Here is a 26,460-nt window from a genome sequence, read left to right as displayed (position 1 = left end):
AAAGTAAACAACCGGGCACGCAATCACCGCGGTACATACGGGGTTTGGAAAATTGGAATTTCATGGACTGTCTGGAGTGACATTTAATGTGATTTAGGGGAATAAAATTTCCAGACAATTTGGAGTGTCAAGCAGATATTTAGCAAGCGATTTGTGTTCTCACACTGTTTTTTGAACTTCCAAACTACAAATTTTATTGAAAACTCCATGGAAACTGTAAATTCCAGTTCAATTATTTTTTGAAAATTAATGAAAATTGAGTCAATTCATGAAAATGTATTCTAGAATTTTAGAATTATTGTACTTAAAATGCATGTCTTCACTGACATTTCAAGTTAGGTTGTCTTCCTGCTGCTCTAAAATTTAGAACTTCACTGAAATTTCATGATTTATTTTCCCCTACGTCAAATTCAATGCCAGTCACATGAAAATTACTATTAACCAGCCCATTAAATTTCAATTTTCAATATTCTGTATTAAATTGCGCTGAATGCTAATTTTTATTTTTGTTTCAAATTTAAAAATGCATTTACGTGAATTTTGTTATGATTTTTACAAATTTTCACTGAATAATTCAACTAAAATTTACAATTTCCACAAATTTTCTCATCAAATCGTCATTTCTCAATGTCGAGATATTCTGAATTTCTAGTGGAACTGTCATTCATTAAAAATATCCCCGATAACTACTAAAAATTCCCAGCAAAATCGAATTGAATGTCAATCCCCTGAAAATGACTAATCACCTGCCCATTAAATTTCAATTTACAGTATTCTGTATTAAATTGCGCTGAATATTAATTTTTCGTTTTGTTTCAAATTTAAGAATACATTTACATAATTGTTTTAACGTTTTCTACAAATTTTCACTAAATAATTAAACTAAAATCTACAATTTCCACAAATTTTCTCATCAAATCGTCATTTCCTAATGTCGCTATTTCCTGAATTTCCAATGAAAATGACATTCATTAAAAATACCCCCAATGACTCCCAAAAGTTCCAGCCAAACCTGCAACAGTCTCCAGCAAATTCGGGAAAACCTCAGAATTTGGTCGTGCAATAAAGCCCCCCCACATCCCAGGAAGCCTGACTCGACCACTTGGAATGCGGAATTAACTGCTAATATAAACACATGTGCAAAACGCACACATCAAAAGCGTTTAAAATCCCGTAGGCGGGTTTAAAGTCAATTGACGGAATTAGATGGGGTTAAATGCAACCGTATCATCACGTTAATTCGATTAACTATTTTATCCTCCTTTTCACCTTCGGAAGAATTCAATTATACCGAACAAAAATAGCATATTTACGGCGGAATACGAGCGCAAACAGCCAAGCCAAAGGGTAAATCTTCGCGAATTGTTCGCCAATTGAGAATTAATTTGCGGGAATTATCTGCTGATGATTCTTCGGAGATGATTCTCACGAGCATGAAAATATTTCTCATCGCCCACATATTTCCTCCACTCGCATTAGCGCCAGTGGGTTAGGTCAGTTGCCTGAATTAGAAATCCGCTGATTGCGTGAGACTGTTATTTTCAACGGAAAGTACGACGAGATGAATTTCGCTGTTGAATAAGGTTCCGATGTCTCGTTATCTCGGTAACCGCCTCGGAAACTCTCGTCCCCCTTCAGTGACGTTCCCCATGGGTCTGGGACACGAGACAAAGGCGCTGCAGATGGGGAATAATAATCATTTGGAAACCACACCACAAGGGGAAGAGCTTGAAATCGGGTGAAATTAAATTGAGATTTTTCAAAGGGAAATGAGAAGACGCTTTCACTTTTTTTTATATTGACAGATCATCGGAGACCCGACATGACTCGCGTTATCGCTCAATTACAATTTATTTCCGAGCTCTCTCAGTCCTCAGATGAATGAATATGAATGGAAACACTTGTGATAGCGATAATTATGGGGAAAAAAAATTAGTTGGGGCGGAAAAATGTAGCCGGAGAGGGGGCATGTCTGTGCAGATGTACGAGCGATGTAGGCTCATGGGTCTGCCGCTGGAAATCGATGGGACGCGTGCGCAGTTACCGAAGACGAATTCATGCACATCCCCTTGGTGTTTGCGTCCATGTGGATATCGTGAATTGCCTTCACGTCCATGTGGATATCGTGAATTGCCTTCACACACGACGTTATTGCTGGCTCTACCTCCGGGCCAAAACTATCTGCTGTGGTAGTTTTGTGCCTTTTATGGTCGAGGCGATTCCACTATTTTTTGCTCCCATGCCCTCTTTCTTTGGGTGTGCAGAAGTAGCATGACGTTTACAAATCATAAAGTGGCTTCTCAACTTCTGATTTTTGAAAGGGAAAAACCGAAAGTCGCACGAATTCCTATATAGGAATTTTTTGGGTCCACCCAAATGTCAGTCTCAGTTCTGTATTTATGAAAGATCAATGTACTGCATATTTCGCGGATTTAATTTTTAAATATTAGGGATAAACTATTTCCTTTTTCTATTAAATTATTTCCGGTTCTTGATTTGTTCTTCTTTTATTTTTCTGAAGGGATAGTCTTACGTAATAAAAACATTAAGAATAGGGACTTATTTTTAGGTGGAAATTGGAATTAATGAAACACAAGTAGAATCTGTTGCTAGGTATCGACAAAGGATGACGGCATCTTGATTTTTGAGACCCAAATGTCATTCTCAGTTCTGTATTTATAAAAGATCAATGTACTGCATATTTCGCGGATTTAATTTTTAAATATTAGGGATAAACTATTTCCTTTTTCTATTAAATTATTTCCGGTTCTTGATTTGTTCTTCTTTTATTTTTCTGAAGGGATAGTCTTACGTAATAAAAACATTAAGAATAGGGACTTATTTTTAGGTGGAAATTGGAATTAATGAAACACAAGTAGAATCTGTTGCTAGGTATCGACAAAGGATGACGGCATCTTGATTTTTGAGACCCAAATGTCATTCTCAGTTCTGTATTTATAAAAGATCAATGTACTGCATATTTCGCGGATTTAATTTTTAAATATTAGGGATAAACTATTTCCTTTTTCTATTAAATTATTTCCGGTTCTTGATTTGTTCTTCTTTTATTTTTCTGAAGGGATAGTCTTACGTAATAAAAACATTAAGAATAGGGACTTATTTTTAGGTGGAAATTGGAATTAATGAAACACAAGTAGAATCTGTTGCTAGGTATCGACAAAGGATGACGGCATCTTGATTTTTGAGACCCAAATGTCATTCTCAGTTCTGTATTTATAAAAGATCAATGTACTGCATATTTCGCGGATTTAATTTTTAAATATTAGGGATAAACTATTTCCTATTTCTATTAAATTATTTCCGGTTCTTGATTTGTTCTTCTTTTATTTTTCTGAAGGGATAGTCTTACGTAATAAAAACATTAAGAATAGGGACTTATTTTTAGGTGGAAATTGGAATTAATGAAACACAAGTAGAATCTGTTGCTAGGGATCAACAAAAGATGACTGCATTCTATTTTTCATATCTAAATATCAATATCAATTCTGTATTTATAAAAGGTCAATGTACTGCATATTTCATTAATTCAATTTTTTACCTCTGCGCCAAACTATCCGCTGTGGTGGTTTGGTGCCTTTTATGAACGAGGCGATTCCACTATTTTTTGCTTGCATGACCTCTTTCTTCGGGTGTACATCAGCAGGATGACTTTTATAAATCTCAAAGTGGCTTCTCAACATTCACATGAATTTTTTATTTCCGTTTCTGAATATTTCAACTGCGGCTTGAATTTGCACACCCAAATGTCAATCTCCGTTGCCTCTACAACAGGGCAATGGACTGCGCATGTCGTTAATTCAATTTTTCTACTTTTGGACCAAACTATCCGCCGTGGTAGTTTAGTGCCTTCTGCGAACGAGGCGATTCCACTATTTTTTGCTCCCGTGCCCTCTTTCCTGTGTTGTATATCACTCGCATGACTTTTATAAATCATAAAACGACTTCTCTACTTTTGATTTTCGAAGGGAAAGAAGCGAAAACCGCACGATTCCCCCAAACATGAATTTTTCATTTTCGTTTCGTGTCTTATTTTTTTTATTTCTCTGGAGGGACAATATGATGTAATATGAACATTGAAAATAGCTTGTCTTTCTGCGAAAATTGAAATGAATGAAACATGAGTTTCTGTTGCTAGACATCGAGAAAAGGTGACTGCATCTACATTTTTCATCCCCAAATGTCAGTCTCAATTCTGCCTCCCCAAAGGTCAATGTACTACATATTTCGTTAATTCAATTTTTCGTGCACTTTGGAGAGGTGAAATTGCCGGAGTAGTGGGTGGGAAAGCCGAGTTTCCATGTCGCCCGATGGCACACCGAGGTCGAGTTATTTAGTCTCGAGGAGGTTGAGGCAAAGCGAGAGGCAGAGAGCAAGAGGCTTGGGAAGCGTTCGATGCTCGCAAGAGTCACAATCAATTTCCACTCTCTCACCGAGTGGCTAACGAATTCATTACACTTTCCCAAACAATTCCTCGAGGGAATTCCAAGCGGAAAATAATGATTTTCAGGGGCATCAGAGAGCTAATTATTAAGTTGAGGCGGGGAAAATTATTTATGCCAGAGTGCCGAAGTACGACGTTTGATGGAGCCGACAGGGGCTACCCAAGTTGGTGCGAGCGTCAGCAGTCACTAGTCACTGGACGAGGGTGAGACTTATCCTGCCGAAAAGCTCAGCCCCAGAGGGGAGAATGGACCGGGAATCTCAACGAATTGGAGAGAATTGGACGCCACGTCACATGGGAATCGATTTCTGAAGTATTTCAGTGCTTTCTTTCCAACAGATGTGTAATTCTACCGTCTGAAAATTCTTCATGGAAACCATTCAACTTTTATGCTCAATATAAATTCCCGGGAATCCGCAAAAATTCAGTTTTATCGAGGGTGAGGGGACAAATGAAGGAGAAATACTCCGCGAACGAGAGCATTAGGCGGAGAGATTAGAATTCCTTCTCAACATTTTCCTCTAGCTAATTGACGAAACATATCTAGATGCACGAAAGCAGTCCCAGAAAATCCACGAGGGCGATTGCAGTGGCAGATGCGATAGCGAACGCACCCTAATAAATTCGTTCGCGTAGAGCGAAGAAAGGGAAAACAGTGGTAACAATGGGTGCATATGGCGAGTGCTCAGACGTGTCCTCACCCCCGCTAATAAATTCGCCACAATGTTCCCCTAATAACCTTTGCGTGCCTGGATGAATCACTCGCGTGAGTAATAAATATTATAATGAACAGGAATAAATTAAAGTATTGACGGGGATTAAACAAGAATAGAATATTTTGAGTGATATTAAGGTGCTTGAATAGAGGTTCAGAATATTTTCGTGCTGTGCTTAATTGAATCTATGAAATTACTTATTGAAAGTAGAAGAGGCTTCGAGAATATCGATTCAAGAGTTGGGAATTTAATTGGATTTTCAAAGGTTCAATAATAAAATACTTGGAAAATGGGTGATAATCTCGGGTGAAATGGGAGTGAAACGGATGCTGTGATGTTTAACTACAAATACTGAAGATAATTTCAACGAAAATAAGGACCGAAGAAATTTTGGATATTCTCAAAACAAATTCCTCATATAGATGACATTTTCATAGAGTGAAACGAATAAAATTTTCACCTGCACAACGACGCGAATCAGCTTGCCTGGAGTTTTAGAATATTTTCGTCTTTGCTTACTTAAACCCATAAAATGAATTATTAAAAAGTAGACGAGGCTATGAAGTCTCTTTATTACGATTGAGAATTTATTTGAAAACATCTAAAAAATAAAAATTCAATCAATTTAATTTACATATTCGAAGTTTAAATAACAAAATAACCGTAAAATGTTTAGTAATCTGGGATCAACTGGAGCTTAAATGGAACTTTTGATGTTGAACTATAACTGTTGAGAATTATTTCAACGAAAAAAAGGGCAAAGAAAACATCACATTTTCATAAAGATTAAGTTAAAAAAAATCTCCACTGGAACATTGACACGAATAAAAATTTGAATATTTTCACGGACATTAACTTAATTTTACTTAATTGAATCCCTGAAATTAATTATTCAAGGTAGAAGAGACGAAGGACGATTAAAAATTTATTTGACATTTCGAAAAAAAATATCGGAAACTTAATTAGATTTCCAAAATTTAAAGACTACAATAATAGTAAAATGTTTAATAATCTATCACACGTGACTCTACCGCAAGTTTTGATATTCACCTGTAGATGTCGAAACGAATGTCACCGAAAAAAGCGCAAAAAAATTGAAAATCCCCCGGAAAAATGATATAAATCTCATTTCCATAAAAATAAAATCAAAGAAAATCTCCACTACCCCAGTGACACGAATACACTTCGCATGCATCCACGTTTCTCGTAATTACCAGCACGACAATACGATGAGTACAACGAAGGAATTCATTCAAACAACACCGAGGAATGACGATATACCGTGATATAAGCGAGTTAAAGGATCTACAGTCACCGGGGGTTAGAAAAACCCCGAAGAATGAAAAAAAAACACCTCGCAGAGGAATTAGGCCCGAAGCTGCCCGACCTAATTGGCCTAGAATTTAGATTACTCCCCGTCCTCGCCCGCACAAACCCCGGAATTCTTTCCATTCAAATTAAATTATCCCCCCACACCTAATTCCCCCGACACATCGACTCGATTTGATTTCCCTCCAATTTCAAATAATATTTAACTACATCACTTACTTTTACGATCGCAATTCTGGGGCCATAAACCACCGCCATTGATTCCTTTTAATTCATTCTGATACTTGTTCTCAACCCATGAGAATAATCATGTGTATAGAACACTCATTGGGTTTGACCTATTCGGTGCGGTCTACATTATGTTGGTAGTGAAACTAAAGTGGCAGTGATTGACTGTAATATAATGCCCACGGGCCATTAAAATGGGTCGCAAGAAGAGTCAACCGGAAGTGGTGAGAAACCAATACCTCTCGGCAATTTTTCCCCACGCGCACAGGAAAATAGAGAAACCAAAACTGGTCGAACGAAAAAGAAAAACTAATCCCCTAACTCAAGTGACGATATTAGTTTCCATCTTTTTCATCGGATTTTTCATCTGTCTCGCGGATAAAATCATCTTACGCAACAGCGAGGATTCGAGGTGTCTCATTACTACGAGTTTAACACGTACTAGAATGCACGAGTGAAGTGATATTTTCCACTTGAAAACCATACGATTACGTTATCAGGGTGCCGAGTGTCCTGGGGGAATTGATAGAGGACACATTGCCCCAGATACTGAGGTCACGAGACCGCTCCAAAAAGCGAGTCCCCCAAAAGAATCGGTGTTTATCAAAATGACGTATCAGTGGAGACGAGGGAGTGTGATTTTCCCTCCAGCGAGAGAATAAAAAAAAGATCTAAAAATAAACAAAGGAAAAATAGAAAACAAAATCGAGGTAAAAACCGTCGGCTTCTTTACGCAGGTCTCTTTATGCCCTGCGAAGCTATAAATATTGGATAATAAAAGTATGGCTGCAAAGTATGTATTGGCCTTGGCCGCTGATTTACTGCATTCAAGATAGATCGTGTCGATAGGTAATGAACACTGCCAGGAGCGAATGCACCGTTTAATAAGAAAAGCCGAGATGAGGCGGAAAAAAAAAAACGAAACTGATTGTCCTAATTGGAGGGAATCGAGTCCTCGAGCCTGCCCCACCAAGTTTCTATTTGCATTCTCAGTCACGTGCTTTTTGTCTTATCGCTCCGTCAACACGGACATCAATACTTCATTTACCCCAAGGCTGTCACTCCACAAAAAAAAAGGAGAAATAAATATTTGAGCTTACAACTTCCCGAAGTGGCGGGCCATTGTTATGCCGAAAATGCCAACGAATTAAATCTCCTCGGGAAAAAAACAATGAATGATGCATTGAAATAAATAATGTTCATGTTTGTTCGGAGAACTCACCTGGATGGGCCCGATGTAAAGAACGATTGGAAACAGCTGATCACAGTATTCCCCGATGGATCCCCCACCGATAAATCACAGTTAAAAAACCCCTCGTCACCACATTTGTTTAAATCTCAATGATCGGAGGTCGTTGGCACTGGGCTATTGATTCGTCCCTATTTTTCCCGGTGATCGATTAAAAACCCGGATATTCCTTCGCACATCCCCTTGCGAGGCTCCGCACAGGCCGTCTCCCCACCATTTTTCCTCCTCAAATCCTTCCCTCCACGCGAATTCTCCAGGAACAAAAGGCACAAAAATTCCCGCAGAGGGAGGGAATAAAAAAAAAGAATTGTGTTGATAGGTCGAGGTCCTAGTATAGGTGGGTCCGGCGTCCGGGAACTCCCGTTGCACTCACCCGAGCCACTGTTCGCCGGCAATTCAAAATACTGTACTCCTTCGCCACCACCGATTGACCCCTTATTTATTTACAAATTCTCGACGTGCGAGTGGAGGTGAGAGATGTTCGAAGGAGTGACGGAACGGAACAGAACAGACACCGCACAGTCGGAACGTGAAAGCAGTACTGCGGACTCTATTGGTTATACCGTAGCGCCGTGCGCAGACGCTGGACAACACTGACGCTGTTTAACTCCCCCACTCGCGTCAAAACACGACTTTTTCAAGTTGTAGTTTTCTGTGTGTGCGGAAGATTCATTTTTCTTTTTGATTCAAAAGGAGGGTTCGATGAAGAAAGCTGCGGGGTTTTCGATGCCATTCGACGATTAAATTGAAATGTTTATCTCGGAACACGTGCGACTGTCTCCGGCGGATCGAATAGACTTCATTGACGTTTCTATTTTTGATTTGGGAATTAAATGACGGCGAGCGGGGAGGTGGGGATTATTTATAAGTAGAGGACACCATGAATTTTGGATAATGATGGAGTAATTAGCGGTTGAGGCCTTTGTTATTTTGTAGGCGAACATTGGAGCTCTCATTTGAGCCCGATTCGACCCCGAGTTTCCGCGCATTTGACAATGATTTTATTATTTCAAGTGTGCAAGTCTGAATTTGAATGTCGGTGTTGAACCGTGAGAAAATATTTTAGAAATCTGAAAACATGGAAAGTTTATTTTGGAGGAAGATTAATGGAATGATTGAAAATTTGCGATTTTTTAACATTGCGAGCATTTTATGTAAATCGTTTATAAACAATGAATTTTGCACCTGAAAAATCACTTGTTGGGAATTATAACAAATTTATTCGTATTCAGAATTTTACCAGAAATCGATTCCATTCCTGAAAAAATAAGGTTTCCGAAAGTTTAAACAACTTCAATGATTTATTTATAAATAACGAATGTTGACTCTCAGTTTCCGGACAGTTGACAACGATTTTATTATTTAAACTTTGCGGGTCGAATTTGAATGTGGATATTAAAAGTTTAATTTTGGAGGAAGATCGATGAAATAATTAAACAATTGCCATTTTTGCCAATTATGTGCATTTTCCTTGAATCATTTATAAATAATCAACTTTCCACCGTAAAAATCATCAGTTCGCAATCGTAAAAAAATTATTCACAGTCGGAATTAAACCAGAAACCGATTCTTGCCTGAAAAAATAAGGTTTCCGAAAGTTTTAACAATTTCAATTCTTAATTTCAATCTCATAAGCTGTGTAGTACAGCTAGTTAGAATTTTTTCAGTTGCTGGAGAATATTATAAACATTAAACGATTTTTTTATTCGGCTTTGCGGTCGTTCGTAATTCCTCAGATGTCAGCGAACTTTTAGCACTGAGAGTTCAGGAGATGAAATTCATACACAGAGAGAAATGTTCAGTAAAAATTAAGTGACGCTATCGTAATTTTTAACAAGAGCTGCAGGTAAAAATTACGGAACGCCCTGGGAAAATTCCGTGATGTTAGTTGAAAATTACGTGACATTTCCGCAAAATTTCCTGCAACCACATTTCGCTCCACAATTACGGAAAAGATACGTAATTTTTACTGAATATTTCTCTCCGTGCAGCTCGACAACGTTTAATTACTCAATTATAAACATTATCTATAAAAAACGTGGGGACAATCGTAAGAAAAACCCGCTTTCCAGGGATATACCTTAACTAATGGCAAGGGGCTGGACTTGAGGGATGATTTATAAATAGAGGCCACCACGAATTTAGTATAACGATGGAATAACTATCTGTCAATGAAGAATGACTCACTAACTTTTCGGTAGATTCAAGCCTTCGGTATATAATTGGGTAACTGCGTCGTACATTTGCGTGTATTATCTCGTTCATAATTACCAATGGCAATGGGAGCTGATAAAACTCAATCACAAGCCCACTGTTTCGTTTGAAATTGCTTCACCATGAAATTTCTAATAAAGATAGAGTAATAACCGTAAATGTTTTCATTCAATTCCCTTGTTCTGTTTCCTTTCATTTATTTATTAATCACATGCTCGAGTTACTTGCTGCAATACAAGGGAGAATGGTCCAGAGTGAAAGACGTGGCTCCGTCCAGACAAAAAGAATGAAAAGGACTTGGAGGATTGGATCTTTGGTTTTGGAATGAAAAAACTGGTATCCTCATTTGTCACGGTGAATCGTTGGGGGGAAAAAGTGTGTCACTGAAGCCTGTGAGCCATAACATCTCTGTCGGCACCTCGGTGAATATCTTTTTTGCGAGCAGAAATGGTTGAATAGGTAAAACGGTTACACGACAATTCGTCATAGGAGACTTCGTTCTCTTGCTCTTCGTCGAGGGTTTTGGTTTGAGAGCAGTTTCACAGATCGATTTTACTGAATTTAAAACTCTCTGAGACACCAGATAGAATTTCAAGGAATGCTCACAAGATAGCATTACTTAATTTCTGTTTTATGGAGGCCCGCATGCATTATCTTCCTCATGTTATCTCGATTATTTCGTTTTATCTTCATGATCTTAAATAGCTCATAATTTCCATTTGATTTTACATCACGCAGGAGTCCTTGAAGATTATGGTAGATAAGATAGATAAGATAATCTTTATATTCCGAACCTTTCGGCATGTAAATCTCAGGTCTTAACAATAAACATGTCAGTAGCGAAGCGGTAAAACGGTTCAAGTCGATTTTAACTGTTGACGAGTTTTCAGTAAATATCTCGGAATGTAAGGGAGATAGCAACATTTTTGTTATGACCTTTTTTGTGGGGCTCAAATCGCTCTACAAAAAAGGTCATTACGAAAATTTCGTTATCTCCATTAGATTCGGAGATATTCCTTGAAAACTCAGGTAAGTTGACTCGAACCGTTTTACCGCTTTGTTACTGATTTGTTGCGTATTTGTTGTATTCTTCCCTCTCAACGGTTGTTATGTACGATCGTCTCTTTCTAAGTTATTCTTTTATCCTTGCTTTTAGTCCACGGACGTGCTACTTCTTCTGTACCTTTTATTTATTATTCTGTTCGCCCCAATTTCTTTAACAAACATTTATTTATTATTAAACCAACTCGTATTCTCCAATATGTATAGCACAATAGTTAATACTTTATAATATACATATCACTTGATTTTTCCACCCCTAGAAATTATCATTGCACAGTAAAAAAATAGAAAAAAAACTCAAGATTTTTCGAAGAGCGTTTTTAATGGAGATGAGAGAACAATCTCGATAGAGAAGAAATTTTAAATGGATAATTCATCATGGCAACTGACGATCTATTAGTCATTAGATACAGTAAATTACTAATTCCCAATTTCCTCTATTGGGTTTGCTTCGAGAAGGTTCAATTTTTTTCACCTCTTTTTTATCAGACAATTGTAATTTTTGGAGAGTTCACCGCTATGTAAAATTAAATGGAAATTGGAGAGTATTTTAGATTATGATGATGAAAAAAAAACTATCAAGCTCACGTTCGATAGTTGGTTGATACACATGGGCCTTGAGGTATTAAATTGAATTAAGGAGAATGCAGGGAATGACGGGGCAAAGTGGAATATTTTGTGATCTTCTCTGATTACCAATATCTTTGTTTACAAATGGAGACATTGTTATTAGGATAAAATGCCAGATGAACTGGCGTGTAACCAGATAAAACAGTCGTTGAACTGTCACTTTAGGGACATTACTGAGGGATAAGAAAACAATTCTGATTTCTAATTTTTAGTATGCATTATATTAAAATACAAATGCCGATTCTACGACAGATAATCAACATATATAATATATTTTACAAGTGTCCATACGCTTACTCAATTCCCCATGACGAATTTTTTCGTGTAAATTTACTCTGAACACTGTTTACTCGACAATTTCGAACGAAAAAAATGCCCGGAAAAAATCAGATATTCGAGAGAAATGCAATACTGACATCGAGGATTAAGTAACGCAGAGAACGAATTGAATTTATGAGTCCCGATATCGCGTGTATACGTACGAATGTAAATGCCAGATCCCTTAATTTAGCGAGTGATTTCCTCGATGCAGATAACGACCTGGAGGCTCCCCAATGCCTTCGAGAACTACAAGGAAAAGTGAAAGCATTGGGAGGATTAAATGCTGGGTTTGTTTCACTGTTCATCCTTGTCCTTGGCTCCGTGCTTCAGGATTCTGGTGAACTCCAGATAATCGAACATTGAGCCTTTTATGGGGGCCTCACGGTACATCTCGTCGACGTCGTCATCCGTGAATCTGATGAAAAAAACATTCAATGTTTAATTGGTAATTCGGTAGTTTCATGTCTAGAGGTTTTTTGATTGATTTTTATTGGGGCTTTGCACAAAATCATTTCATCAAAACAAGGTGTAAACTATTTAAATAGAACTAAGAATATTAAATTCGTAGTTTTTTCATTCTGGAAATGATTGGAGATGAAGAATTGGGGAAATCTGCAGTAGGAAGTCTCAATACATAGGTTTTTCAAAAGTTTTGAAGTCGTTATTCATTAACTTAAAAAGAATATCTACCTCACATTTTTAAATCGCCCTATATTCAAAGAAATTTTGCAATTTAATTATTAATTTGGTAATTTCATGTGAAGAATATCCATTTTTATTGACGTTTCACACTAAATTAGTTCATCAAAACAACTCATGAACTACTCAAATAAAATTAGAAATGTTAAATATGTATTTTTCATTCCGAAAATAATTAAAAATCCAAAATTGTTTTCAGTCCCTCTAATTTTTTTTATTCGTAATTTTTTTTCAGAACACCAGTTCAATATTCTTCAATCATTTCATTTTTATTTAAAACTCCGAAAAAAAATTCTGTAAACCCCCAATTATTACGATCAATTAACCCAATCAAATGAATAAGAAGTGATTACCTATCTCCCATCGTAGTGAGCAGTTCCCTCAACCGCTCCTCATTGATATGCCCATTATTTTCTTCATCAAAACACCCGAATGCATTCTTGATGACATCTTCAGGGTCAGTGCCCTGCAAACGTTCACCAAAGAGAGTCAAGAACATAGTGAAGTTGATTGGACCTGGGGCCTCATTCATCATGCCCTCGAGATACTCATCAGTGGGATTTTTGCCTGAAATTCATCACGATATTGAAACATAAATTCCTCTCGACAATTGTCTCTTCCAGAGGAATGAGATGGTACCTAGAGATGCGAGCATGTCGTGGAGGTCCTCCTTATCGATGAATCCATCGTGATTATGATCGATCATATTGAAAGCCTCCTTGAACTCGGCAATCTGTGCCTGATCGAACATAGCGAATACATTGGACGTTGCACGCTGTGCCCTCTTTTTTGTCGTGCCACGACGACCAGCTGTCTTTCTTGCTGACATGGCTCGATTCGTTCACTCTTGAACCAAAACAAACGGTTCGAGTTTAGGATTCAAAGCCCTCTAAAGTTTCCCAGCGTCAACAGAGAACTTTTCACTCAGTGAAACTGAGATTGGGATATAAATAATTCTTTCTGGCTTCTGACAGGGGAAAAGGGGTCGTTAAACTCCACCGGTTTACGGGCATAGTCTGAGGTGTATTCTTCGCAATGAAGAAATAAAATATTCTCGTTTGATAGGAGAAGCAACAAATTGACGTACATTTGTTCGGAAAGTTTATGCAATTATTGAAAGATCTCATTTCAGAGAATGCAATGAGTAATAATTTATTGATTGTTTTCCACAGTAATTTGGAGTGAATAAAACGTAAACTTTGGGAGGAATATGATGAAATATGTCTTGTTTAATGCAGGATAAATATTTAAAGAAGATTCACGAACTGGGATGCATTTAATGTGATTGTTAATTTAATTCAAGTTGATCTGTTTTTACATTTTTTAATCATTATTTTAAAAAACAACATTTGTTTCAACGTTCTGGTTATTAATAACCATGAAATTTCATTGTTAATGAAAACACATAATTGCAGAGAATTTAATGGGAGATAATTCCTTCATTATCTCCCACTTTCCTACATTTTTTCTTACATAGAATGTCACACAGACAAGTAATTTGGAGTGAACAAAACTGAAAACCACAGCTACAAACAAAATTTTTGGAGTAAAATAATGATGAATTATTCTTTCGACAGAGGATAAATATTTGACGATGACTCAAACGGTTGGAATGTATTTCATTCGTTATTTTACACCCACAAATCCATTCCAAAACTCTGATTGTTAATAACTGTGCAATTTCATTTGATTAGTAAAGAGAACTAATTGCAGAAAATTTAATGAGACACCCCCCACGATCATCCACTTCCATACATAGTATGACACAAAGCCAAGTAATTCAGATTGAACAAAACTGGAAACCCCAACCTTAACCCCATTTTCACCTACTCCCCACAAAAATTCACCAATACAAACAAAAATTTTGGAGTAAAATAATGATGAATTACTCTTTCGACAGAGGATAAATATTTGAGGATGACTCAAACAGTTGGAATGTATTTCACTCGTTATTTTACATCCGAGATGACTGTACACACAATGGCGGCGTTACCACTGGGCCTGTCTTTGCTCCCTAAATCCCTCTCATTCCTATCTGTATTCCACTATTGTGCGCGTATCTGCATGATTTCGGAGCGATAAATTGTGGTTAGAGTGAAGTTTTGTGAATCACTTACGAGTCAAAATGCTCCAAAGATGATCGGGACGAGAGATCGGGTCTGATACGTGCGTACGAAACAGAGAATAACACTCGCGTCACTGATCGACGAGTGAACCATTCACCACACCCGCTCGCGTGAATTCTGGTGACATCTGGGGACGGAAGTGTGAACTGTGAGAAGTAACAACGAGTCGCCAGGACGCAGACCCTTTTCCGCGGGGGTTTCACGGGTTTCATTGCCAGCTTTATCTCTTCCCCGAAAAATTCGATTTTTACGAGACGCTGCACTCATTCTTTCCAGTGTTCCTTTACTGGAGCTTTGGGAGGAATTTATTGCGGTCTGAATTGATAGTAAAAATGAGAGACTCTGTCCTTTCTTCGCGTTCCAATTTCCGTATTTGGAGAATCAAAGCCATCGTATGATTCATCTCCTTTTATGGACATGAGAATACCAAACTATTGCGGTCGTGATTTTGCAACAAGACGAGGTCAAGTGCAGGTAAAAATATAATCACATTAATCTGGATATGCATGATGGCGGGCGCAGAAAATATCTCCAATTATTTCTGCAATTTTTGGAATTTGAATGCAATTCGAGATGAAGTTGGTGGAATTCCGCATTCATCTCGGGAATTCGAGGGAATTAAGGTTTCATGTTGAGGGAAATTTCGATATTTGCGTCAATTTTTCAACTGCAGTGTTGGAAAAAAATTGAAATTTCAGAAAAAATCATTGAAGTTTACATTTAATTGAAAACTCAATGAAATTCCAAATTTTTGAACAACAGAGAGATGAGAATTCCCCAATTGACTTGAATGAAACATAAGGATTTCATTGAAAACATGAATACTCACTACGAAATTATGCTGATTTTTCAATTAATTGAGAATTCAAGAAGATATTTACCTGATGTCCTGATTTCAATGAATTTTTCTGCAATAATTGAACTGAAATCTAGAGTTCCCATCGAATTTTTCATGAAATGGTGAATTTTCAACGACGAAATTCCTTGCAATTTCGGTGGAACTAAAATATAATAAAAATTACCGAAAAGTGTACCGAAAATTTTAGGAGAAAAATGTTAAAAGTATAATTATGAAGATTGAACTCTACATTCAATTGAATATTCAATACATTTACTGAATTTTCACAATTGTCATTGTCGTCTGGAAGTTAAAATTAAAATTTTATTGAATATTCAAGAAATTAATTGATTTGAGTTCATGTGAATTAGTCGTTATCGAAAATTTCAAGAATTTCCACTTGGAATTTCAATACCATTTTTCTAATACAGTAGGATTTTATATTTCTCAATCGTGGGCTGGGTGAAATATCACTCCTCAAACTTAACAATATCATTTTTATTCACCTTAAGTCTACAGAAATAATAATAAAATACATAAAACTATGAAAAATAGACCCATCGGAGGGTATGATATATACACAAATCTTACAGTCGTGGTCTTCGAACCTCCCACAAGACCAAAATAGTTGAGAACAGAAGAATTTTATTCTTCTTTTCCTTCCGTTGCTACAATTTTCCATATCGTCATTCGAATTGTATTTACAATCGATTATAAATAATGAGGCATTGCTAATTCTTAACCATAACAATTGTTTTTTTGTGGTTTTGAATAGAAAACTTATCGAACAGACACGCCATTTATGGTGATGCCATTTCTCGGCCCCGGCTCGGCCTCGTAGTGCCCCGATCTGTTGTATATTCTCCTCCCATTGGCGTATCTGTAATTATTCGCACTGAGTGAAAAGTTGGAGGGGAATTATCTAGAAAATCTCAAAAAATTAGGGGGTACATCCCAATTAATTCGGGGTAGGGGAGAGTAGGGTAAAACAGACCTTTTCGACTTTTTCTTAAATGTTAATAACGCGTTGAATTGTTGATGAAATGGAATAATTTTTTTTTTCATGGAAAGAACGATTCGTCCCCTTTGTAATGAGCCTAGACTGGGCTCAATTGATAAATCTGTTAATGAGTTATAAATATTTTTAAAAAAGTAAAAAGTGTTCATTTGAGTCCACCCTCCCCTAATCGTGGAGTGAAATCTTATTTAATAAAAAATACGTTGTGCATTGTCCACTGCATATTCAACAATGACACAATTGACCAGATCTGGGGCACAACAACGTGAAATTTTACTTTACTTGCACTTTTGGAAAAAAAATCCTTCACTGCAGTCTTTTTTAAATGAAATTCCGGATAAATTTACACTCTCAGAACAAATTATCTTCAAGTTGAGAAAATTTTCTGGAGCCAGTGGAGAGGAATTCACTATTCATCTCGCTTTTGCTTCCCAATTACTTGATTTGTTCTGTAATTTTCTCCAACTTTATTCTCCGCGTGTAATTCTGAAAATTTCTAAGAGAAGTTTCATGCTCACCCGTATGCACTCCCACTAACGCTGTATGGATTATCGTAGAGTCCATCTTCAGGGACATTTTCGTACATTCTGTTTGGCGTTCCATCGTTCAAACTCGCGTACGACATTACCGCCGCATTCTGATCCTCTTTTCTCTCCGCCGCCTGGACATTCTCGGTATTTTTAACGGGAGTTGCTTTTCGCAGTCGTAGATAAACGAGGCCCAGTATTATGAGGATAATTATGATAACACCAGCCCCAATTCCTACGCTTGTGCCGACTCCCTGTTGCTCCGCGACTTCGTTCGAAATCACTGTAATGGAAATGCAGAAAGACCGATAGGGAGAAATCAAATTTTTGTATTTTTTATTTTACTCTTTCTTATTTCTCCTCTAAAAAGAGAAAAGTACATTAAATGGGGGTTGACACGCACGAAAAAATTTCATGAGAAATCTTAGTGAATTTGATGGAAAATTGTCTAGTTGAAAATTGTCTAGAAAAATCAAATTCTGTTGATCTGAATTTGAAAGAAAATTGAAAGTTGTCTTGAAAAATCAAATTCTATTGATCTTTTCTATAGAATATTTCTATAGACTATTTTAATTTAAAAATGCGCAGATGCGATGCAGAATCCTTCAATAAAATCCGAATACAACCAAGAAAAAGTGCAATAGAAATACAATAGAATTTCCTAGTGAATTCGCTAGGTTTCTGCCTGAATTTTTTTCTCACGCAGATTCTTGTTCAAAATAAATTAATCCTTGAAATTTCCATCATTTTCATGATGATTTCTTGAATATCCCATGACTTTCAAAGGAATTCATAGCTTAAAACAATTCATAGGACAGTTTTCAATGAATATCTCGAAATTTAAGGGAGACAACAAAATATTTGCCAAAACCTTTTTCACAGCCCTCAACTCGCTCTCCAAAAAAGGTTATAACAAAAATCCCCTTATCGTTTCATCGCTTCGCTACTGAATTACTGCTCATCAAAATGAAGACAATAATTTTGTAATAATTTCCCACTCACTCTCGCATTTCGGTTCTTCGCCACTCCACACGCCCGTCTCCAAGCATTTCCTCAAAAACGGTCCGATCCTCTCGTACTGCGGTAAACAATGATACTCAGCAGCTCCACTGAAAAGAGTCGATCCATTCACCACGATAACTCGTCCATTGTCTATCGGGCCCGGATGCTTGCAGTCGAACGCTGAAAAAGTCATAAGTCATAAAGAATCAGTCTTTCCCAATGCACCTTGCGAAAAATATCCAGCTGATAAATCAGGAAAAATTACCGAAACACGCCGGCATAGATCCACTCCAAGATCCGTTCTGCAGACAGATACGTGTGCCATTTCCTTCCATGTAATACCCACGTGGACAACTGTAATGTGCAACACCGCCCACACTGTGTGTTGACACTTGTGTTTCGAGTGGCGCTACTTTTTCCGGATCTTTGCACCTTATTTCCCGGCAAATTGGCATCTCACTGCTCCAAGTGCCGTTCTCGAGGCAGAGACGTCTGGCGAATCCATCGAGTTCGTAATTACCATCGCACTCGTAGATAGCAGCTGCCCCGTAGTATGTCGCGTTTGATGTCAGGGTGTAGTGACCGTGCTGGGTATTTTCGGGTTTTCCACAGTCCACGACTGATTTTTCCAAAGAATTAATAAACATGAGAGGATTATGTAGCAATTTGGGTTTTGCACGGGATTCGGTCTTTGGCGTAAATGAGGTAATGAATGTAAAACAGAAATATTCAGGCATTTACCTACGCTGTTAGAAAAGAATTGAAGTTTCATGGACTATTGATTGGTGATTTTCAAGGGAGTGATATTGAATTTGATTTAGGGGCCGAGGGATTATAAAATTTGATGCATTTTCCCGATTCCCATCAATTTTTCTTTTATAATTGAACTGAAATTTATAGTTCCCACTGATTTCAGTGGAACTACAAAGTGGAAGCAAAAATGTTTAACAGTCTATCCTGTTCTTTATTCCATGAGTTTGCATGTGATAGGTTTCATAGAAGAATCGAATTGGAAAATTCATCGAAAGTTTCATAATTGTCTATAATTTTAATTTTAATCAAAATTAAGGGAATTAAATCTAATATCATCTATCTTATTTTCAAGTTTCATGATTTATGTTAGATAAACAACATTTTATGCACATCTGAAATTCGGAATTTCATAAAGTAACAACGAATTTTATTGTTCTTCAAAAAAAGGAGAATTTAATAACGAAATTCCTTGAAATTTCAATGGAACCACAATGTGATACAGATTTCCAAGAAATATACCGAAAATGTTACTCAAAAATCATCAACAGTTTATCCTCTTCTTCATTTCATGTTGTTTGTTTGCTTAAATAGAATTGTTTCATAGAACAAAATTAGCAAATTCGTCAAGAATTTCACAATTTTCTGCAATTTTTTTCATTCCCGTTTCTTCCATTTTCTCTCAGAATGAAGGAAATAAAACACAATATCATCTATTCTGCTTCTAAATTTCATGACTCTATTCCATAAGAAACATTTCATATAAATCTTAAATTCAAAATTCCATAAAACAACAAAAAATTCCATTGTTCTTCCTAAAAAGTAAGAATTTGACTTACAAATGCACTGTGGCACGTCCCCACTCCACTTTCCATTATCCTCGCACGTTGACAGTGGTTCACCAATGACCTTGTACCCCCTCTCACATCTGTACTTAGCGAGTGCACCAATTTTGTACGAGGTCGCACCAGTATTTGAATTCTCAGCAGTGCCTGTTCTGATCAATGTCCTGCCGTACATTCGATCGTTCCCAGTCACTGACAGAATTCCGTGTTCCGCAAGGACTGGCTCAGGACACCGGATCTCTGTACCGAAATGACCGTGACGCTATATTAATCTACTGAATTAGTCATTAATCACTTTCGTGGGCAATAGGTTTACCTTCACATTTCGGTGTTGCGTCACTCCACTGCCCATTATCAAGACAGTATCTCCTAGTTACGCCATTCAATCGATAGTTTCGGGTACAACTGTATGTGATTTCACTTCCTAAATGTGTTGTGCTGTTGACATAATCGACAGCTCCGTTTGGAACCGGCAGAACTTTTCCACAATCGATGTCTAGAATTTTTTAACGATTAAAACGATCAATGCATTGCGCATACGCGAGAGTTTGATAAAAAATCGAGGTAATTCGCTAGAAAATTTCATTGGATTTCTGTTGAACAAATGTCGAAATAAAATTTTTTTTTTCACCCGGAGTCAACGGATCAGATTTTCGGTTTCCAGGGGGAAAGTCGACTTTCGCCAAAATCGAATTTTTTAGCCGGGTGAACGTTGATTCCAACTATTTAAGCGACGGGCTATTCAGAACTCTCAAAAGTATGTGGAAAAAGTGAAAACTGAAAAAGTTTTTTTTTTCAGATTTTCAAAGGGTCAGATTTTCCGTTTTTCCAGGGGGAAAGTCGACTTTCGCCAAAATCGAATTTTTTCGCCAAGTGAAGGTTGATTCTGTATTTATTAGCCCCTCTAATGCCAATGAAACCCTCGGAGGCGCTAGAAATGTCAAAATAAATTTTTTTTTTCACCCGGTGCCAAAGTGTCAGTTCTTGAATTTTTCCCGGGGGAAAGTCGATTTTTGGCAAAATCGAATTTTTTCGCCAAGTGAATGGTGATTCCATATTTATTGACTGCTCTAATGCCAATGACACCCTCGGAGGCGCCAAAAATGTCGAAATAAAACATTTTCATTTTCACTCGGAACAAGGGTCAGATTTGTTAACAATTTAATTTTTTATTTAGACAACGCATGCAAGCGGAGGGACAAGGGTGGCTAGAATAGATTCTCCAACCTTCTCCCCTTGTTGAGTAAAAATATCAAGCCTCCGTATGCATGCGTCTCCCCTCCGCCCTCTCGTGAAATGTCGATTTTGAAGATTAAAAAAAAAACAATAAGTACAATTTTTATTTCAATAGCGCATGCGTAAACGGGGATATGAACCCGGATTTAATATAGGCCCATAGAATTACGTGGATCGGCAAGGATTTGGAAAGTCTGAATACAAGTCCTGCTTACACCTAACGAGTGCTGAAATAGGACATAACCAGAGGTAGAAAGGTCTCGGAAGCACTTGGGAGGAGGCTTCCCAAGTCCTATCCAGTTCTGAACGGAAAGACCTAAGCAGAACTTGTCAGGTCCAATTATTATTGTGAAAATGAAAATGCAAAAAGCAGAAGTTCACTAACATTCGCAAGTTGGAACCTGTCCAGACCATTCGCCAGTCTTCTCACACGTGTGTCTCGCCTCTCCGTGCATCAAATATCCAGACTCGCAATGATAAAGAATCGAGCTGTGTACATTCAAGTCATACCCCACGACGTAACTCCCCGGTGGTATTTCCGGTTCTTCACACGTGATTACTGAAACCACAAATCCATTTTTCAATTTAAACTTTTTCGAGTTTCATCGAGCGAATCGCAATTTCGTGGGTCTCTCTGTCATAATAATGGGCTTACACTCGCAAGATGGTGTCTCATCGCTCCATTTGCCCTCCCTGGTGCACTCGTGCCTCCGTTCACCCACTAGCCAATAATCCTGCTGGCACGTGTATACCGCTGAACTTCCAACAGTTGTGCTTCCATTAACCAATTCCACAGTTCCAAATTCAACTTGTGCCGGGGCTCCGCAGTCGACGAAGCGACACTGGGGCGCCTTGCCCGACCAACCGCCTCCAATTTCACACGTCAGTATCTGTGAATTCAAAAAAACATGCCATGAATCGTTGTTTTTTAATGAACAGTTAATCCTCCCAGACGAAGGACATTCCAAGATTCGCAGAATACGAAACCGTTGTTTAATTTCATGCAAAACGAGTCGGTAATTGCTTTTGTCTTTATTATAGTACAGCTATTCTTGATAATAAAGAAGCAATACACCTCCGAATGGACATTTTGCAATTCATCTCCTCATAGTACGGTGTTTTAAAATATTATTCAATTGAATTATGTTTCCTCTTTAATTCCTCGTGTTATTTTTTTCATGACGAAGAATAATGTTCGTGACTGGCTGAAGAAATAGTATATTTCGATACGAGTGAGACGGAATTTACACGAATCATTCTTCTTCTATTCCTAATGGCTTTATCCTCTCACTCTTGTAGAGGCAAGTGCCAATTCTTCTCTCTTCACGAATCATACCTCTGCAGCCATGCGTCTCCCCTCCACCCGCTGGTGAAGTCTCAATTTTCGAAAAAAAATTCTTCACTCAACAATTTTATTTTTTATTTACACAACGCATGCATGCGGAGGGACGAGGGTGGCTAGAATAGATTTTGCAACCCTCTCCTCTTGCAGAAAATCCGTATTTTTCGAAAATTATGCTGTAAATGAAACCAACGAATATTCCTATCGCCTTCGTCTTTAAACTCGCTCAAGTCGGACACATAACATTCTCGTTATAGTTATCGTCGGATAACCGACGGTTGAGAAACTTAAAAAATTCGAAAAATTAACACACGAATCAAATCCCATTAGCGAACAATTAAAGGAAGTCTGCATTAAAAACCATTGAGTGAATAAACCACAGAAAATCCTAAACTTGAATTTGACCGCTTACAAATCTTCCATTCGAAAGGAAGAACCCACGAATTGTTCTTTTTAGAATGAACAGTTAATCCTCTCCAAGTAAAGACATTTCAAGATTCTCAGACTACAGAACGGTTCTTTAATCTCATATAGACATTAAAACCAACGCTCTTGGCACATTTGCAATTCAGCGTTCCAGTGTTCTAAATATCGTCTGAAAAAAACATAGTAATAATACTGGACGTTAATTGACGCACGTCTCAAGGACGCTGTTTGCGTAATGATGAGGCATGCGATTATTATTTTATTCTCCTGCTGGAGGCACTTACGTTGTCACCGAAAAGAATGAAGCCACTCTGGCAAGTGTAAGTAGCTATCGAGCCGGCACGTTTACCGGTCGTTGTCACTACACCACCTGTGACATCCGGGGGATCGGGACACCAATCGACTGCGGGGAACAAACAATAAAATATCAGACCCACGATGTAACGATTAGATTACGAGAGTTTGGAAGAGTGACTCACAGAGACATTGCGGTTGATGTCCACTCCAGATTCCCCCATCCCCACATCTCCTCCTAGCGTCACCAACAAGAGTGTAATTCTTCTTGCAGACGTAATCAGCGAAGGCCCCGTGGGTCGTTCGTTTATTTGTAAGGGTTATTTGTCCATTTTCGAAGTCTGGAAGTGACCCACAGTCCACGAACTTGCAGGAGGGGGGCTCCCCACTCCAGAAGCCGTTCGGTTCACATGTTCTCGATTTAGAACCGACTAGCATGTAACCATCTGGACAGGTGTAATCGATGGTAGACCCTATTGAACGTTTCGTCCCCAAAATCGTTGTGTTCTCGAGTTTTTCGGGGCTTCCGCAGACAGAGGGTTCTAAAAGAGGTGATGTAACAGTTATTAATTGCGAAGGGTTGAAAAGACAGTTCTACTAACGACAATTCGACATCGGACACTTCATCCTCTTCCTTTGGTTTTGGTGAATTTAAAGCTACTTGAGACGTCACATGGAATATTATGAACACTGTTGGAAAAAATTGAAATTTCAGGGATAGTCGACTAGTAATGTTTAGGAGAGTGACACTGAATGCGATTTAAGAGGGAAAATATAATTCCAGAATTTTAAGTAGTATAAGGACGATAATTCCTTAATTTATTTGAATTTCCAATCTAATGTAAATGTTCAGTGCCAAATTATATTGAATTTTCAGTGAAATCTGAAACTTCATGATTTTTTCCCCTAAATCGCATTCAGTGTCACTGTTCTGAAATTTACAATGATGAAATTCCTTGAAATCTCAGTGGAACTAAAATGTCATAGAAATTTTCAAAAAGTGAAAACTTTCAATTCAATTTTTATTCAATTGAAATAAAAAATCCCTATGATATCGCGTTCCTATTATATCTAGCTTCTATTCATTTTTTTGTCAGAAATTGACAATAAATGACATTGACATAGCTATTAGGATGAAATATCTCCAGTTGAACTGACGTTAAACCTGTGAAGTAGTTAAAACAGTAAAGATCAGACAGGAACTAGAGAATTCTTCACTCACTACTCTGACAAATCCAGTGCAGATAGTCCAAATTACATCCAACATCGTTCCAAAGCCAGCTTCTCCCTCCATCAAGCACCACGCAATTCTGCTCACCATTGTAATTATTCGGCTGATCCTTTCCCCATGACGGTTTATGCACAGTCTCTCCTAAATTACAAAACCCCAATGGTAAAGTAAGAAATTGTGAAATTTGTTTTGTTTTATCATCAACTTGTCCATCGCTTGCAGTCGACACTTGTCGCTGAGGTATTTCAAAGTACAGGCCCATTCTATTATTTTATATGGACACTTGAGCACGAAAGGTGCAACTTCCTGTGAATCACAATGAGCATTTACTTTCACGACTCATTTTGCCCTGATATTTATACCGATCATTGAGGCATAAATTTCAAACGTGACGGTTTCTCCGGGTGAACAGTCGTTATTCAAACTCTCAAAGCTATTTTTCGAAAAATTATCATTTTTTAATAGTTGTATTGCAGCTTTTTTTCTCGATCTTGACGTGCCTACAATTATCTAATAAATAGTCTAAACACACGTTAGCAAAGTGATTGCATAATCGTGATTACCGCCAGCTAGAATTTTCACAGAAACCCTTCAATTATGATCACTTAGTATGACTCTAGCGTGTAGCCGATCCAGTCACTGTACACACACACGTGTTACGAGTTCAATGTACCCCATCTCAGATATATTTTTTTACGTATTACCTAACACCCATATTGTCGACCCAATTCTCACAATCGCCTCGTTCGAATCATCATTATCAAACTGGCTTGAATCGATCGTGGGAGAGACTTACGTTACGCTGGATACTTAATTACCGGAAATTGAATATTTTTGCGCGTGAATGAGACCTCAACTAACCATCGACCCATCGCCAAGTTCTTGCTGTTATCGAGGCTTCCTTCTGCGCTCCGATCCAGACTAATTGGGTTTTTAATTTGTCCTTTCGTCGCTCCAGGTTGTTCAGGATGAATGTTGAAGCTATTCCCTGTAATTGAATGAAGCGAATGCAAGGATTTCTTCGAGAGGTTCATATTTCAAGTTTTACAGAGCAAAACAAGGTTTTCATTTTTGCGGATCCATCCCCAATTTTTGGGATTCGCGATTTTGAAATTTAGCGCGTACAAAATTCTCAAAGTCAGTGATTTTGTAATCTATTTTTAGTGACATTATCGCTCATTTTCAGTGATATCGTCATTAAGTTCTAAGAAAGCGAATTCGCTAGACAATTCTATTGGATTTTTATTGAACTTTCTATTAATTTTTGGCCGATTCTATTGAAATGTTCAGTAGAAAATATTCTAGAAAAAGTCAATAAAATTCTATTTTTCTTTACAACTTATTGTATTAAAATATTTTCCATAGAATTTCCGCGGCTGAAATCGTTTAAGTTATTTTGTATAATTTTCTTGATGAAAAGAAAAGAAAAACTGGAATGAAAAAAACTTCTATAGAAAATTCTATAGAAAATATCTCAATAGAATAAGTTGTACAGAAAAATCGAATGCCGTTGCGTTTTTCCACAGAATATTTTCTGTTAATTTTTTTCGTGCATGATGTTCCTGAAAATCCAAAATCCTTTCTCTCCGGGTTAATTTTTATTCCGATGACACACCTTGAAACCATGAACAAGATCGCCACTCCTGGACTTGCAATAATTCCTGGCATCCTGGAAGGATCCCCCTTTAGTAACAACAAATTCATAACAAGTGGAGTTGAACGCAGCGAGATCAGCCTCCGCTGGTGTTCCTGCGTGTGCACATCTGTCTATCGAGAATTCTGAAAGGGAGCATGCGGTGATCGTTGTGAAATCTAGGCCACAACGTGACTTTATTCCATTTAAAGTACCTCTACCCTTACGATTAATTCAACGATCATTAAAAACTGCAAAAAAATTCCTGAAAACTTCATCGTA

General features: G+C 37.6%; 3 protein-coding genes across 4 annotated transcripts in view; 1 reads left to right on the top strand and 2 right to left on the bottom strand.

Annotated features, from left to right (window-relative positions):
- The window catches only part of LOC107047119, a 75,847-nt gene that overhangs the window by 21,140 nt on the left and 28,247 nt on the right, over positions 1-26,460 (top strand). The window contains exon 1 of one of the 2 annotated variants that reach the window (XM_015269864.2): positions 14,897-15,510. The exons of the other annotated variant lie outside the window; for it this stretch is intronic. The gene's annotated coding sequence lies outside the window, so the exon portion shown is untranslated. Of the gene's footprint in view, positions 1-14,896; positions 15,511-26,460 lie in introns of those variants that run through there. 2 annotated transcript variants of the gene reach the window in all.
- On the bottom strand, positions 12,089-15,137 carry LOC107047163 (myosin regulatory light chain sqh). The gene is made up of 4 exons (XM_015269906.2): positions 15,028-15,137; positions 13,550-13,756; positions 13,264-13,477; positions 12,089-12,626 (listed from the first exon to the last, which is right to left on the bottom strand). The coding sequence occupies exons 2-4, from the start codon at positions 13,737-13,739 to the stop codon at positions 12,506-12,508; spliced, it is 525 nt and encodes a 174-aa protein (XP_015125392.1). The 5' UTR covers positions 13,740-13,756; positions 15,028-15,137; the 3' UTR covers positions 12,089-12,505.
- Positions 16,479-26,460, bottom strand: part of LOC107047112 (sushi, von Willebrand factor type A, EGF and pentraxin domain-containing protein 1) — a 29,012-nt gene continuing 19,030 nt past the window's right edge. Inside the window, exons 7-19 of the mRNA XM_015269848.1 lie at positions 26,161-26,324; positions 25,407-25,533; positions 24,537-24,686; positions 23,500-23,856; positions 23,305-23,423; positions 21,908-22,142; positions 21,638-21,811; positions 20,333-20,512; positions 20,011-20,256; positions 18,687-19,040; positions 18,422-18,601; positions 17,411-17,702; positions 16,479-16,754 (exon numbers count right to left, since the gene is read on the bottom strand). Coding sequence (XP_015125334.1) covers positions 16,655-16,754; positions 17,411-17,702; positions 18,422-18,601; positions 18,687-19,040; positions 20,011-20,256; positions 20,333-20,512; positions 21,638-21,811; positions 21,908-22,142; positions 23,305-23,423; positions 23,500-23,856; positions 24,537-24,686; positions 25,407-25,533; positions 26,161-26,324 — 2,678 coding nt within the window. The 3' untranslated portion in view covers positions 16,479-16,654. The remainder of the gene's footprint in view (positions 16,755-17,410; positions 17,703-18,421; positions 18,602-18,686; positions 19,041-20,010; positions 20,257-20,332; positions 20,513-21,637; positions 21,812-21,907; positions 22,143-23,304; positions 23,424-23,499; positions 23,857-24,536; positions 24,687-25,406; positions 25,534-26,160; positions 26,325-26,460) is intronic.

The sequence above is a fragment of the Diachasma alloeum genome, unplaced genomic scaffold (assembly GCF_001412515.2).
Source record: "Diachasma alloeum isolate Michigan unplaced genomic scaffold, Dall2.0 Dall_scaffold_00183, whole genome shotgun sequence".
Taxonomy (NCBI): Eukaryota; Metazoa; Arthropoda; class Insecta; order Hymenoptera; family Braconidae; genus Diachasma; species Diachasma alloeum.
This window is presented reverse-complemented; position numbering and strand designations above follow the sequence as displayed.